This window comes from Abramis brama (assembly GCF_963993115.1).
Source record: "Abramis brama genome assembly, chromosome: 2".
Classification (NCBI taxonomy): Eukaryota; Metazoa; Chordata; class Actinopteri; order Cypriniformes; family Leuciscidae; genus Abramis; species Abramis brama.
In genome coordinates, this window is record NC_139964.1 from 60132443 (window position 1) to 60149037 (window position 16595).

General features: G+C 34.9%; 1 protein-coding gene across 1 annotated transcript in view; it reads left to right on the plus strand.

Moving 5' to 3' along the window:
* Nucleotides 1–473: 473 nt before the first annotated feature.
* The window catches only part of micall2b (mical-like 2b), a 17180-nt gene continuing 1058 nt past the window's right edge, over nucleotides 474–16595 (plus strand). Inside the window, exons 1-16 of the mRNA XM_084099527.1 lie at nucleotides 474–804; nucleotides 1544–1592; nucleotides 3802–3943; nucleotides 4527–4675; nucleotides 4934–5064; nucleotides 5774–6211; nucleotides 7389–7697; nucleotides 8722–8891; nucleotides 10214–10262; nucleotides 10781–11007; nucleotides 11877–11944; nucleotides 12273–12390; nucleotides 13570–13672; nucleotides 13771–13844; nucleotides 14119–14233; nucleotides 15620–15666. Of these exons, the coding sequence (XP_083955653.1) occupies nucleotides 662–804; nucleotides 1544–1592; nucleotides 3802–3943; nucleotides 4527–4675; nucleotides 4934–5064; nucleotides 5774–6211; nucleotides 7389–7697; nucleotides 8722–8891; nucleotides 10214–10262; nucleotides 10781–11007; nucleotides 11877–11944; nucleotides 12273–12390; nucleotides 13570–13672; nucleotides 13771–13844; nucleotides 14119–14233; nucleotides 15620–15666 (2332 nt within the window). The 5' untranslated portion in view covers nucleotides 474–661. The remainder of the gene's footprint in view (nucleotides 805–1543; nucleotides 1593–3801; nucleotides 3944–4526; nucleotides 4676–4933; nucleotides 5065–5773; nucleotides 6212–7388; nucleotides 7698–8721; nucleotides 8892–10213; nucleotides 10263–10780; nucleotides 11008–11876; nucleotides 11945–12272; nucleotides 12391–13569; nucleotides 13673–13770; nucleotides 13845–14118; nucleotides 14234–15619; nucleotides 15667–16595) is intronic.

A 16595-nucleotide genomic window follows, 5' to 3' on the forward strand; every position in this document is an offset into this window, starting at 1 on the left:
AATAAGTTTGTGTATGAAATGAGAAAGCTACACATATACTGTTCAAAATTAAGTATATGGACACTTTCTGGTTGTCAAAGGCTAGTATAAGCAAAGTCTCTTTCAATGATATCTATTCGTTATATCTGTAGTCTTTGGTATAACATTGTCATAGTTATTGTAATGAACAACACCTGGTAGCCTAGGTCACCTGTGAGAACTTGAGGGGAAATTACTTCATACATGCACAAAAAAAAAGATTACATAGAACTATATGCACTTGGTTTGATGTTTATTAACTAATAAAAGATTTTCCAATATTATCATGGCACTGGAGCAAGCATGTTTTGGTAGGCTACTTTTTGTAAGTTCTTGCTTGGTTCATGAATATGGAAATCATTCAGTTCCATATAAACCAAATGTCCATGTTGTAGCCTACCATGGGAAGTCCTTTAAAAACGTTTACCTTAACTCCACCCAATGAAGACGTCATAATAACTCTTCCCTGGAGTTTCAGGGGTTTCTCAACTTCAGCTGACGGTGAAATCACTTGGTGTGGGTGAAAACCAAAAGCGTTTACCATTCAGCGTTCGCCTCGCTTGTAGACCCCATTGGAAGGAGGCAATTTCAGAATCCGTGTTCAGTTTTAAATACTAGTCCCGTGTTGAATCACAGACGCACCATGGCTGCTGTGAAAGCTCTTCAACAGTGGTGCAAAATCCAGTGTGCCGGATACCGGGACGTGTCGATCACCAACATGACCACATCTTTCCGGGACGGTTTGGCGTTCTGCGCTCTAATTCACAAACACAGACCGGAGTTGATGTAAGTAACATCCCCCACAGAACAAACGCGCGGTTCGGTGCTGCTGCTTTGTGCTCGGAAAAGCACAGCTCCTGAACTTTGGACGAACGTTTAATTGCTAAACATTCGAACGTAGAGTTTGTTTACAGTTTATTCCTCCTATCAGACTTAAGATCATTTTGAACTTAGGACGAGGGCGTAATAGCCTTCTTAAAACCTTTTAGAACGTATGGCATGTAAAGTTGTATTACTTTAGAAACATGATGAGACCTTTTAGAATTTAGGGTGAGGAAATGGGAATTTTTTTAGACCTTAAGTTAAGAACTTTAGAATTTAGGAAGAGAACATTGGTACTTTTAGTAGCCTACCATTATTAAATGTTTAGTCCTTCATGACTTAGGATATGAACAACTTATTTTTAGGACCAGCACTTAAAACTTGGATTACATTATAACTTAGTACAAGAATATTGACATTTTTAGAATTCCAAACTAGATGTTGGAACTTCTAGAACTTTGGATGACATTAAAACCTATTTTACATCTTGGGAAACCGAGTGTGCTTGAAATACTCAAAACTTTGTGTTTATTCAATGTTTAGGCTATGTCTTGCAACATTCTAGTTGTTTCAAGTGAGCATCTGGCACTTGTTTGTTGACATTGCATTGGTACATGCTTGTGATTTGTGTTTGTATTAGTGTAAGATTTACTTTGTTAATATTTAGCATGGGAAATTCCATTTTCTTTTCACTCTCTCACAGAGATTTTGACTCTTTGAGCAAGGAAAATGTTTACGAAAACAATAAACAGGTAAGATATTGTTCACTTTATAAAATGATCTCTTTATCAACCTTCATCACTTTATTCTGTAGTTTCCATTCAATTCCATTAATATTTTACATTTATGACATTTATCCAACAAATTGAATTCATTTAGATACCTATTTTTTATTTTCTGATATCATAACCGTCTCCACAATTGTTAAAAATACACGTTCCCTCATATTACTAACAGCCCATCCAAAGTGATCATCAGCAATATGAAAAAGCAGATTAACATTTGGTACCATTCACTCTCAAAAATAAGGGTTCCAAAAGGGTTTTTGCAGCAATTCCATAGAAGGACTGTTTTTTATTCCCCAAAGAACCTTTTTAGTGAACAGTTCTTAAAGGGATAGTTCACCCAAAAAATGAAAATTGTCATTTACTCGCCATCAAGTTGTTCCAAACCTTAAGAATTTCTTAAGAATTGCTGCTGAACACAAAAGAAGATATTTTGAAGAATATGGGAAAACAAACAGTTGATGGATCCCATTGACTTCCATATTATGGAAAAAAGTCAAAGGGGTCCATCAACTGTTTGGTTACTGACTTTCTCCAAAGTATCACCTTTTGTGTTCAACAGAAGAAATAAATTCATTCAGTTTGGAACAAATTGAGGGTGAGTAAATGATGAACGAATTTACATTTTGGGTGAACTATTTAAAAGAATCTTTTTCCATAATAAAGAACCTTTATGGAAAAGTTCATGTTCATGGAACAATCAATGCCGATAAAGAATCTTTGTTTGTTTTTTAAGAGTGTTTGTAGGGTTCTTGGATTCGCTATTCAGTTCTTCCAGGTTAAAAAAAAAGTTCCTTCAGATCAGTATGTTGGTTTAGGCTTCTTTAAAGCATTCCCACAAAAAATGGCTCACTTTATGGCCTCGGCTAATAAAAATGTTTTGGTTCTTTATTTGTAAGAGAGTAGATCAACAACTTTAAGTTTTTTGGGAAATGTCTTCATTCCAAGAATATCACAACCCCATCATTTTAACAGTTAGTATGTTTCCTAGACCGCTCATTGAGCTGTTTGACCCATATGTGGTTGACCAGGGCTAAAATGTGACAGATTGGATACATACTCCAGGCCTATTCTTCTGGTTTCTTCTATTTTTGAGGCAGCTGAATCACATGTTGTGCTGTTGTAGACCATTATAAATCATCATCTGCACACACTTGTGTTCCTGTTTCCATGGAAAAGGGAATGCTGTCCAGAGGGGCATTGTTGTGAAAGAGGGAATACAATAAAGTACTGCAAAAGAAAAGCTAATGAATGGCTTTTTGTGCATGCGAGGAAGACATTATCTTTCCAAACCGAACACGTGTGAGAGACAGAGAAAGTGAAAGTGTTAAGATAAGGTAATGCATGGTTAACAGGGTGGAGATTAAGTATAAGGTCAACAGAAACCTGGCGCTGACTAATAGTTTTTTTTTGTTTTTGTTTTTTTAATTAAAAAAAGTCGTGATCTTTGTATTGCATTTCCTGTTCTGTGAGTTGTTGAATGAATCTTTACAGAGAAATGTCTCCCCTTATTCCTCATCTAGATTGTATCTAGATTTTTTTTTCCTCCTTTTTCTTCTCTCTCCTTGGTCATGTCTGCTCTTGTTTATTTTTGATCTAAGGGGGGTTTTTTTTTCTCCCAAAGAAATCCAGGCCAAGTTCACATTTTTGTGTGTGCATAATGGCATGGAGGAATTATAGTTCTTCCTCTGGGTGGAAAATCACCACAAATTATGAACTTTTTCACAATGGTTCATCATTGTGAAATATACATAAAATATGTGTCTGGTGACACATAAGTTCATCTGGTGACATTCGCACCGTTATAAATAGTTTAACACTGATCACTGATCCACAGAAAACAAAACTTGTTCACAACAAGTTCCCCTTGTATTTTCTATAAGTTAATATTCATCAACACACTGCATTAATTATGTTTTTTTTCCCTTTTGCAGCCTGCAGATATCAAAGATATGTTAAAATTTGGAATGTTTTTTGCAGTACTAGCACTTGATAATAGGGGTATATATAGGAATAGGAAATCCTCTAATTGTTCTGCTACACAGATTTTCCAGCGATAATGTCCGCACACACACACACACACACACTTGAAACACCTTTAGTGCTGAGAGTTAAATCCCACTTGTGAAATTCTTACACCTCACATTATTTTTATTGTTTTGTATTTTTGTACCAGGCTTTCGAGGTGGCAGAGAATGAGTTGGGTATACCTGCCCTTCTGGATGCCGAAGACATGGTGGCTCTAAAAGTGCCTGATCGACTCAGCATTCTGACCTATGTGTCCCAGTACTACAATTACTTCCATGGACGTTCTCCCAGTAAGACATGCGTGCGCACATGAACATTATTTTTCACACATTTTATATTGTTGCGGCACCTCTCTTCCCAGTCTGTCAGTAACACTCTGTGATGAGATTCTCAAAATCATCGTGAGCTAAGTTGATCGTAGAGAGCATTGGTGGAAATGGTTCTACAATCTACTTAGGCTTATGATGTTTTGTGGAATCGCAGTCCAGTTTAGTTCCTGTCTTTATGAAGCCCCTTATTCCGAAAAGCGCAGTGTGCTCTGATTGGTCGGCTGGAGGAGTGTGTTGTGATTGGTCAACATCTTCGAGCGTGTTTGGGAAATCTCACTCCCCTTTCCATAACCGCTAGTTTAAACGCGCTAAGAAAACTCAAGACTACAGTCAAGGTGTTTCAGGGAGTTCAGAAACTGATATAGAGAATAACTCTTTCTGGAGTGACTTTGTAACTTTGCAGACCTTTTTAATGCTCAAACAGCAACATTACACCCTAAAGCATAATAGGTGAAAAAAAGCACAATATGTCCACTTTAAAAAACATGTTTACCATGTGGTCATTTTTAGCATTGCTAAAACATTTCACTGTTTGGATGTGCAGTTGGAGGTATGGGTGGGATTAAAAGATCAGCCGAAGAGTCTAATGAAGCGCCATCTGAGAAGAAGAACCAACCTGTCACAGCTAAAGTTTACGCTTCACCTAAACCAGCCACAGAGAATAAGACGCCGAAACCGGCAAACGAAAATAAGGTACAATATGGAATTTATCTGAGATTTGTCACCTCATATAGGAACTTTTAAATTGTTTGACAGTTCTGTATTTTTGGTCAAGTGTGTGTGTAATGAGGGCACATGAGCAATTTAACCCTGCCGTTGTCTTAGGTTACTTTATTCTGAGATAACTGATGTAAATATTGTTTTGCACCTAATTATTAATTATTTGATAAAACCCCTATTGAGGTGTTCGCACAGTGACTAATTGATTTATTTATTTTTTGTCATTTCCAGAGAGAAGTTTTGGCTGAACGTGCCAATAAATCAGGAACTCTGAGCAGCAGCTGTACTGTTTGTAACCAACATGTTCACCTTGTGCAGCGCCACCTAGTAGATGGGAAACTGTACCACAGGAACTGCTTTAAGTAAGTCACTTCTGTTTTTTTGAGCCATTGATCCTTTTATTAATTTATTTTTAACTTTAAGTTTAAAAATAGCACATCAACTTCACATGACTAGTGAATCATGTTTGAATTGTCATTGCAATGATTTAATGTGTGCAATGTAATGTGGGGAGGGTTTTTTTTTGTAAAGCTGCCTTTCAGTTTTGCTTTATTGCTGTTCATCAACTATCATATTCATTGTTCATTGTTTTTTTATCGCCTGATCATTTAGTATGCATGACTAAAAGGGAGTGAAGATAAATATCTGTTGGACTAATATACTATAAATGTAATCATTCACCTCCTGATGTCTTGGAAAGCATTCCTGAGCATTTCATGATCAGATAGCTATCCAATACAAGTATCCCTTTTAGACTTTTTCGACAATACAATATTTATTTATATAGCACATTTAAAAACAACTGAGGTTGACAGATTTGCTGTACAGTAACAAACCAAACAAACATAAGATGTACACAAAGAGGCAGGGAAGATTCAATGATTCAAGGAATGTTAAAAGCTGATAAAAATGGGTGAGTTTTAAGTCGAGTTTTAAAAATCGAAATAGAAGAGGCCGTTCTAATATGAATCGGGAGACTGTTCCGGAGTTTGGGAATGGCAATTGCAAATGCACGGTTTCCTCTGTGTTTAAGCCTGGATTGTTTTTTATTTCAACCTTCCTTTTCAACAGATGCAGAGAGTGTTCCACTATTCTTCTCTCTGGCACCTACAAGGCTGGAAAAGAACCAGGCACTTTCATCTGCAAGATGCACACAAGCACAGATAAGCCTGTAACAGCGCCAACCACACACATCACAGTGCCTCCACCGAAGACGCAGACTACCTTTATAACCAAGACTATCGAGAATGCATCAGGTGGAGGTACTGGAAAATCTGGTTTAACACCTAACGCATCTAAACCGGGTTGGCTGGCCAGTAAAAGTGACCATACACCCACCCGTGGGTTAGCTGTCACACCTACTCCAGCAGTTCAACTCAAGCCAGTACCAAAAACAACTCCAACACCAGAGGCAACAACTGTGAAAACCTCTTTTAAGCCCAAAACACCCACGGAGCCTCTTAAAGCTGTAAGCAACAGTCTACAGAAGAACCAAGAAGCCAGAAAGAGGTGAATGTCTTTCAGTTCGGTATTTTGACACTTTATTTGTGAAATTGTTATATTTTGGATAAAAGATAGTTTGTGGTCAATACTGACTTATAGTGTAAGTGTGTTTCTCTTGTATTTCAGTGTTGTTAATGTAAAATTAAACTATTAAAAATAGTTTTCGGTTTGAAATAAAGCTGAAATAAATGTATAAATATTAGATGAAAAACTTAAATGAAAATATAAATGTGGCCTTGTCAATTAACTTAAATAGGTTTAAGTTAAAGTATCAAAATGCCTTATTAAAACTCAAATAATAATAAGCTATATGGAATAAAAAAATAAAGATAAAATAGATAAAAATCACTAAAGGCATAAGAAAATTACTATAATTTCAGCTAAACTGAAAATATAGTTATATAAGAGTACTGTAATAGTTTTGTTAAGAATTTATTGTATATCAGATTGTTGGATTGTATTAAGGGATGCATGATATATCAGTATCATGTCTGCTAATATTACAACTTTTAATTTATTAGTATCAATCAGAACTAGACATGCTGTATACTGGATATTTAATTGTGCATGCTCATTTCCCCAATTTTGACATTTTTAGATTTCCCTTTACTGTCATCTACCGTTGTGATGCCTAAACTCACTTAAGCATTTAAGGGGTGTTTAAATGACACCGTTTTCTACTATAAACTATAAACATTTCATGTGTTTTGGCTGTTCATTTACATGACAATGGAGATTTGGAGCCTGAAAATGCGAACTTTCAAAAACGAGTTTCTAAGAGCAAGTTTTTGAAAATAATACCATTATCGTCTCCGTGTAAACTACAAAAACATGAACTTTTGAAAATGTGTAGAAAATGTGTACAAAATTGCGTGTAGTGTTTCTTCACAATGTGACATCGCCAACTATTGGCTTGGCATGAATAAAACGGCATTTTTAGTCGTTTTCATGGATCCATGTGAACGGGGATCGTTTTGACAACGTTGTCGTCTGTACGTTTTAAAAACGCAAAGGAAATGTCATGCAGTTACCCTAAAGCCTGTCGATTTTTAGTTCTTAGTTGTTTTTTTTCACAAAATGTAATTTTAATGTTGCCCATTTATTGGATATCGACCATAACTTGACAATGTTCAGCTTATTGTACTGACCAGAACATTAATATTTTTTTCCTTTTCTTTGTTAGATTCTTTGAGCCCAGCAGTACTGTGTCTGAAAGTAAGAGCACCCCATCATACACCTCAACTACCCCTGTGAGTACAGTACGTGTTACTCCTACAACAGAGAGTACAACGCCTAGAGTCACTGCAGGAGCTGGAGCAGGTAAAAAAAGAGTCCTGCTACGGGTGGGAGACTGGGCAAAAACACAGGACACAGAAAAAGAGGAGGAGAATGAAAAGGAGAAAGCCAAGGCTGTGATCGGAAAGATGGTGACGGTGGAAAAAAATAATAACAGCTTGTCTCCGAGTCCAGCTGGGCTGAAAGCAAGCAGCAGGTGAGCTACATTCACCTATATAAAGCACGTTACATACTTGGCCTTTATTTTATCAATTGTTTTCATAGGGTGGAAGTATACAAGGGTCATAAACAGGGCTGCCAACACTCACGCATTGAGCGTGAGACTCACGCAATTGACACTTTTCACATGCTCACGCCACACATCCATTTTCTCACGCACAGAAAAATTGCGGAGCAAAGAGGTACTTGTAAATGTGACGTGACAGATCGCTGAGCGCCTCAGTTCAAGTGCACGTGAACCGATCATCTGTTACTTTTTTATTTAAAGATGCAGTACAACTTACCGAAAGTATACATAATATCGACCAATTAGTGTTTTTCAATCACGGAAAGAGGTCAATATAACAGCAGGAGAACAATTGTCACATAACGTTACCTTTACCTCAGGAAAGCCATTTAATGACCATATCATGTTAATTGAATAGAAAAAATAGCTAGAGAGGAGATTTTGCTGAGCACTATATTACATATTTATTATATTTTTACTTATGTCATTAAATAATTGTTATTATAACAAAAACTGCATTATAGTTATTTTTAACCTTTAATAATACCAGCAGATTGGGCCCTCTATGTTTACAGCATTAGGTGAGATTATTTTTTTTTAATAAAATGTAAAATAAAATTAGTCAATATTGAATCAAAATCGGAATCAAATTACAAGAATGGAATTGAAATCTTGAAATTTGTCAAGCATTAATAAAAATTGTATCCTACCAGTCATTGTACAATGTAAACATTTTTACATGTTGTCACTAAACTTCATAAAATTCTATTTAGTTACCAAATGTTTTGACAATCACAATTACACTTATTGTGATGCAATATTTGTTTTTACACCCCCCCCTTTTTACACAAGTTTGCAGCCCGGGTCATAAAACAGAATTCTAGCCTCTATATACTCAAGCCTGTTGAGTATTGTTTAAATCCATCTTGAAGTGTTGACGTGTTGGTGTAGGCACATCCATTAACACGTTCTCGTCCCACTTTGGTTTCCATAGTAATGTTTCCCCTGTGGAATCGGGTGCTAAAGGCACCTTTGGTAGGGTGCGTCTCAAAGCACCGGATGCCGATGTGAAACCTACTGCCCCCGCTGCTACAGCGCCATCCTGGATCAAAGATAATAAAACCCCAACCAGGCCTGTGAGCACGCTGCCGTCCGACAGCAAGGGTGAGGAAGACAAACTCGCCTATACAACTGTCACCACATGCATTGATCATTTGCACAGCATGGTTGTCTGGGGAGATAGTTTTGCTTGACGGATTAGATTTTTCTGTACCTTTTGATGCGTTATGTTCATATAGATGCTTAAAAAAATCCTCACTTTACAGTGACTTTAAAATAACATATGTTCAAAATCAGGTTTTTGATCAACACATTTCTGTCAAACAAATAGTCCCTCAGTGGTGTGTAGTGGACACTAAAATAAGGAGGAAAAGCACCCTCTGTGTTTATTTATTTATTATGGTTATTATTATATATTTTATTATAATAATATAAAATGGAAATATCATGTCACATTTCCATTTGATGTTTATAAGATTTTGAGGTATAAAATAAACTGTTAAAGTTCTTTTTACACCTTCAAAAAGTGAAAGAGCAGGTGTTTTAAAAAGGAGAAAAAGACAGTTACAGTTATTATACTTTGTGTAATGTGATTTATCCAGGCAGGATATGTTCCTACATCAGCTTCCTTGTTGGTCTATGAATAACATTCGTATCAGCCAATCAAATCAGATTTTTGGCTTACAGCAGTTTATAAAGAAATTAATACTTTTATTAGAGATATGATGCATTAAATTGATCAAAACTGACAGTAAAGATATTTATAATGATGTTTGGGGTCCGTTGTTATTTAAACAAAACAAAAGAAATTAATGCTTTATTCAACAAGGATGCGTTAAATTGATAAAAAGTGACATAGCCATTTATAGTATTACAAAAGGTTTCTTTTTCAAATAATATAAAATGAATATCTTCATTTCCACAATATATTAAGCAGATCAACTGTTTTTAACATTGATGAATAATAAGAAATGTTTCTTAAGCATCAAATCAGCATATTATAATGATTTCTGAAGGATCATGTGACACTGAAGACTGGAGTAATGATGCTGAAAATTCAAATGCATAAAAATGGAAACGTATTCAAATATTTACAGAATATATTTGTAGCAGACTTTGTGTAACATTATAAATGTCTTTACTGTCAATCAATCAATCTAATGCATCCTTTCTCTAATAAAAGTATTAATTTCTTTTTTTTTTTAAACAGTTGTTAGCCAAAAATCTGATTTGATTGACTGATACGAATGTTAATCTAAGACCTACAATGAAGCTGATGTAGGAACATATCCTGCCTGGATAAATCACATTACACAAAGTAATAACTGTAACTGTCTTTTTCTCATTTTTAAAACACCTGCTCAGTCACTTTTTGAAGGTGTAAAAAGATGTATGTAAACTTTACAAATCTTTTGATGTAATTTCAGAAAATGATACAGCTCCGTCTGGCTGGAGGTCCTTGCTCAGACCTGTGAAGTAAGCTTGCTCATTTCTGTCATCTCTCCAAATGAATCCAGCTTCTGACCTTTTTACTAATACTGTCTTGTTCTTTAGTGTGGAATTAATTTATGAATCATTTTGTCATGTTCTTTCTCAGTAAAATCATTTATCTTCTTCTTCTATATGATTTCCCTAACCAAATCATCCTGCTCTTCACTGATTAACCGCTTCGTTCTCCAGAAGGTCTGTCCCTCCCACTTCTTCACAATCTGTTGTGATTGGTTTTCTTGATGGGCGTGTAAAACTGCTGCGCCCAATAAGACCAGCAGTGGGTCGTATCTGAAAGTCCCCAGAGCGATAGAGCTCAGTGCCCATGCACTTCCCCATGAAGATCTTTCACCTGTAAATACCCCCTTTAAATTCCTGCCCCACCCTATCAAACTTTCACCCGTCAGAGGTGAGAGAAGCGATGCAAAATATTTAGTGGCTGAGAAACACAGCAGAAAAGTTTGATATCTTTCTCTTGTTTCCTTTTTTTTTTTTTTTTTTAAAAGAACTCCTCCCAGTACTATAGAAAGCACCAGCTCACCCTCCAAGAGGCCGGAAGCAGCAGCAGCTTCTCCAGGGACATCAGGTCTGGGAATCACCCCAGCATCCAATCCTGCTCCATCTACCACCAGCATCTCCACCAGCATCTCCATCAGCATCTCCAGCAGCATCAGCTCCCCAAAAGGGCCCTCACCTTTCACCAGCCCGATGAACAACAGGCCTAAAACTAGTGGTAAGGCCTTAGGAAAAGTTGAGGAAATGGAATATTTCTTTATTCAAAAGGTCACATAAGAACAAGTACTTGTTCCGGCAAACATGTTCTGGCAAAGATTTACCAGTCAAAAGTTTGAAAACAATAAAAAAAAAAACCAATGAATTTTATGAGGGTTAAGCATAAGCTTGAAAATATGAGTTTATAATAAAATATTAAAAATATAATGTGAGGGTTGTGCTTATAACAAAATAGTGATATAAATGTATGCATAAACACCACGATCAAGATACAATACTTTCTCTGAAAACCAGTGTTTTCCCTATTATTTTTGTGTACTTTTCTAGAGTTTAATATTTGGAATTAGCCCTTTTTTATGTTTTCAGTTTTCATTGGAAAGTTTTAGCAATCTAGTAATGGGATTTTGTCATTTTCAGTTATTCTCCTTTTATTTTTTTGTTTCAGTTTTAGTCATTTTAGTACTTAATTATTTCCATTTAGTTGCCAATGCAACATTTCTAATTTTCCTTTAAGGTTTTTAAGTTAAAGTTTCATTCATTCATTCATTCATTTATATATTCATTCATTCATATATTCATTCATTCATATATTCATTCATTCATATATTCATTCATGTATATATACATAGTCCTTCAAAGTTATTTCAAACAATATCAACTTAAATGCATGGCACTTAATCCAAGTGTCCAAAATCCAAGGTAATACCATGATACTTTTTGTAGGGGTGCCAGGTACAGCCAAACTTGCATTAAAATGTTAATGTTAACATTAATTGCATTAACATGAATAGGGGACCACTGTATGGATCGTGTTTCTTAGTTTCTCCATTTCTCCGTTCATCCGTCTGTTTTCCTCTGTCTTTCTTCCAGACTCCAGCAGTGGCAGCAGTGTTTCTCCGGTTAGTCCCTCAGGGACTGAAACTCACAAATCGCACAAGGTGTGTGTCAAAACAATAATTACATGTGTTATCTGCATTTCTGTCTGCACTGATGTGTGTGTGTGTTGAGGGATTATTTTGTCAAGGGGCCTATTTAGACTGTTTTGGAGAGTCAAAGGGACCCTTTGGGGCACAGTTATCTTTGAATAGACTACTACAATCAAAACAGAGTGACTTCATAGTAAACCCAGACTTTTGAACCATCTATTCAGTTCCTCATATAGACTTAAAAAAAGCACTGAAAGGAATAAATAAACCACTTAGGATCTTTATAGAGTAATATTTGCAAAAGTTCACATTTGACATATTGTGTGTCTGTTTGCTTTAGCCGGGTTACATTCCGAAAGAAGAAATTCAGAAAGAGCTGAAGGAAATTGAGATGCAAATGAACGAGTTGCAGAAAAGAGGAGTAGACCTGGAACAACAACTCAGACAAAGTGATGAGGGTCTGTACAAAAATACACACACTGCTCACCTTTTACAGATCCACTTCTCAGTAAAATAATTATTCCTGCGTCACATTATTTTGCAAAATAAAGATACATATTATGTTTAATAATATTAAAGTTTGTAAACTTAACATTAAACGTTATTATTTTTATATATAATAATAATAATAATAATAATAATAATAATAATAATAAAAAAATAATAAAAAAATGTATATATTAATTAGTTGGCGTGAAATTGGAAGTTGCGATCGTATTTTCTTCACTGTTGTGACGTATATCCCAGTGAAACGGCTTCTGTAGGGCGGGAATTGATTAGATCATTGTCATTTGCTATGGACACTTTTCACAGACTGTGGTGATGCATTTCCACAGTTATCAACATCGCAATTCTAGTAAAGTTTTTCATATTTAAAAAAATTAATACACATTTGTAACGCTATATATTGTTATTACCTTGTCAGTAAATGACAGAAAACAAATGAACACTGCTGCGAGGGTGTTTCTAATACAACGACGGAGGGTGTGAAGGCAAATTTGACATTTTTTCTCTCTTCTGATCAATGTAGTCAATCTCTATTTTTATTTAATTTTTCTCTCTTTTGGAAAGTCCTGGAAACTCTTATCAGATTTTTTCTTTTGCTATATTTGCTGTCATCTCCCGTTCGCCACTATAGACGTTTTCTGAACTATGACGTCTACGCTTCTGAGAACCCCGGAAATGTGAAGAGAGTCCATTGCTGTGATGTCATTTGAGTGACAGGTTGCCACGCCCTTGCGTCAGTGAACACATCATTAGAGAAGAGATGTCTTGCAAGAGGGAGGGGAAGTTATTTTGATTGAAGATTGAGGGAAAATTAATTAAAAATAAAATAAAAACAAGACTTGTCAATTTAGAATTTCATGGTGACTTTAAGTCCCTTAAACTCCTTTTTTTTTTTTTTTTTTTTTAATGCCTAAATAAAAGTGTTGATTCATCCTTACTGTGAACTAATGAATTACGAATAGAGGATCAATGTTTTGGTGGTCTAAGCATTATTTAAACATGCTTATTAAAACATAACCATTCAGAGACTGATGTTGTCCTCTGGTGTTCCAGCAGGTGGAGACAAACATTACAAATGTAGATTCTGAGCTCTTTAACTTTTCTTGCATTTCTTTTTTTTATTTCTTCAGACGGAGAAGAGGACACAGTAATGAATGACTTAATGGTGGACTGGTTTACCCTCATCAGAAACAAACAGGTCTACATGAGACGCGAATCCGAGCTTGTGTACATGTATGTGCAAACTGTTGAATGCTGATAGTGAATATCCTGTATTTCTGAATGCTCTATGTATTAAATGGGGTTATTATCTGTGATTTGTGTTATGATAGTGCCAAGACGCAGGATCTAGAAGAAGAGCAGCCCAGCGTTGAGGCCGAGCTCAGGAGACTGATGGAGAAACCAGGTTGGTACAACACTGGGAAAAAGTCTTAACATCATCCACTTGGTTTGATATTTTGTTTGTATAATGCTGTTGCATTCATACTTTTTGGGGCATAATTAATAATCATAATTAATCTTGTGCTAATGAAGCTTTGTGTAGACTATTGTAGTCAACACAAACAACTAACTGCTTGATTTGGTCTTATTCAAGGGGTCTACTTTTGTTTAAAGGCTTAAGTGCTTCACATTGGAAGTAAAATCGAATCTAGCTGTAAAATAATTTTTGTATCCTGTAGAGAATCTGAAGACCTACCGCGAGCGTAAACGAGAGGAAGAGCTGATGGCCAAACTTATGGAGATAGTTAATGACCGGAACGCCATATTAGAGGGGTTGGATGAAGACAGACTGAGGTGTGCAGGAAGCAACATATATCATATCATATATCATATATCATATCATATCAGTCTATCTTGTATATCATATCTATTTCATATCACACACACACACACACACACACACACACACACACACACACACACACACACACACACACACACACACACACACACACACAGAGAGATAGTATATCTATCCAAATATCAAATATATAATATACAAATATCATTTTTATCTATCTATCTATCTATCTCATATCGTATATCTTCTCATATAATCTTATCATATATCTCATACATTCTATATCATATATCATATATCGTATTGCATCATATCGTATATCTTATATCGTATATCTTCTCATATAATCTTATCATATATCTCGTACATCCTATATCATATATTGTATCGCATCATATCATATCGTATATCTTATATCGTATATCTTCTCATATAACCTTATCATATATCTCGTACATCCTATATCATATATGATATATCATATATCTAATTGTATCGCATCATATATCATATATCTTATATCGTATATCTTCTCATATAACCTTATCATATATCTCGTACATCCTATATCATATATGATATATCATATATCTAATTGTATCGCATCATATCATATCATATATCTCATACATCCTATCATACATCTAATTGTATCATATCATATCGTATATCTTATATTGTATATCGTCTCATATATCTCATATAATCTTATCATATATCGCATACATCCTATCATATCATTATCATATATCATACATCTAATTGTATCGCATCATATCATATCATATATCTCATACATCCTATCATATATCTAATTGTATCGCATCATATCATATCGTATATCTTATATTGTATATCGTCTCATATAATCTTATCATATATCTCATACATCCTATCATATCATATCATATATATCATATCATATATATCTAATTGTATCGCATCATATCATATCATATCGTATATCTTATATCGTATATCTTCTCATATATCTCATATAATCTTATCATATATCATATCATATATCATATCATATATCATATCATAATGTCGCATAAAGAAAATTTATACTATTTTATTCAGTGGTATTAAAGTTATTTGGTATTTAATTTTGTTTGGATTGAAATGATATTATAGGATATTTTTCCTTGCACATACATCATTGGTTACATCAGCAGAAGAGTTTACTTTTTTTTTTTACTTTTTTTTTATTATTATTTTTTTATAAAATGCACAATATGACCAGGTACACTTCATTAAAATAATTTATTTGTTTGTATGTATTTAAATATTGTTTACATTGAACCAGAACACTATTGAATACCTGAAACCTTTACATAATGTGACATTTGCGGCTCTTTTTACACTTACATCCACAGGGAGGAAGAGGAGGATAAGGAGCTGAATAAGATGATGCAGAATCTTGGTGAGTATGATTATGTAGCATCAAACCCTGAGAATAACATTGTTTTTCCCCATAAGCCTTTGAAAGGGATTGCGCAAAAGAAGTAAATATTTAACGTTTATCAATAAATAATATTTTAAGGACTTAAAATTGCCACAAATTTCCCCTGCTTTTCTTGTACAATAGATTAGATTACATTTCCCTAGCTAGAAACTGATTACTGTGCACCAGCTGGCTCCAATTTTAAAGAGGCAGAAATTTGCAGCCAACTCTATTTATTATAGTCCATTCTGTTAGATGATTCAAAATGAACATCCCTTCCTGTTTGCACATAATAAGAGGCTGGCAACAGAGAGGCAATTGTTTGTCACCATTTGTTCAATGATGGCACAGAGGATTATTATCGGTAATGTTCAGTGTCTGATTCTAGTCAACATAACAATATAAATGGATATATTTAGTTTGTAATTGTAAACCCTTTTAGGAAAGCTGACTGCACAAGAGATTTCACTCAAGGGCAACATTCTCATTTAAAGGCATTGGTATCTGGTGTGCTAAATACGGAAAGCTCGGAAAGTTTTCTGATTAAAAACATGCATTCATTTCACAATAATGTTTGCACTTTTAACCCAGCATTTCAGTTTTTTTAGCTTCCATCACTAAAGTTTTCTATTTGGAAAAAACTAGCACCTGTTCAGCTCTCCGCCCACCAACTATAAATGCTATGAATATTGGGAGTAATTACTCAGTGCATGTTTATATATTCCATGTTTTGAAAGGCCAAACAGGAAAAGTAATGCTACCAATTTTGATTTAATGATCTAACTTTGATTTAATGTATCTAACTTTGGCTAATGATCTGCCTGCATTTTCAATGCTAAAACGAGTTATTATAAAATGTATAATTTACCAACCCAATTAAACCAATGCATGAATGTGGGCAAAAGTCA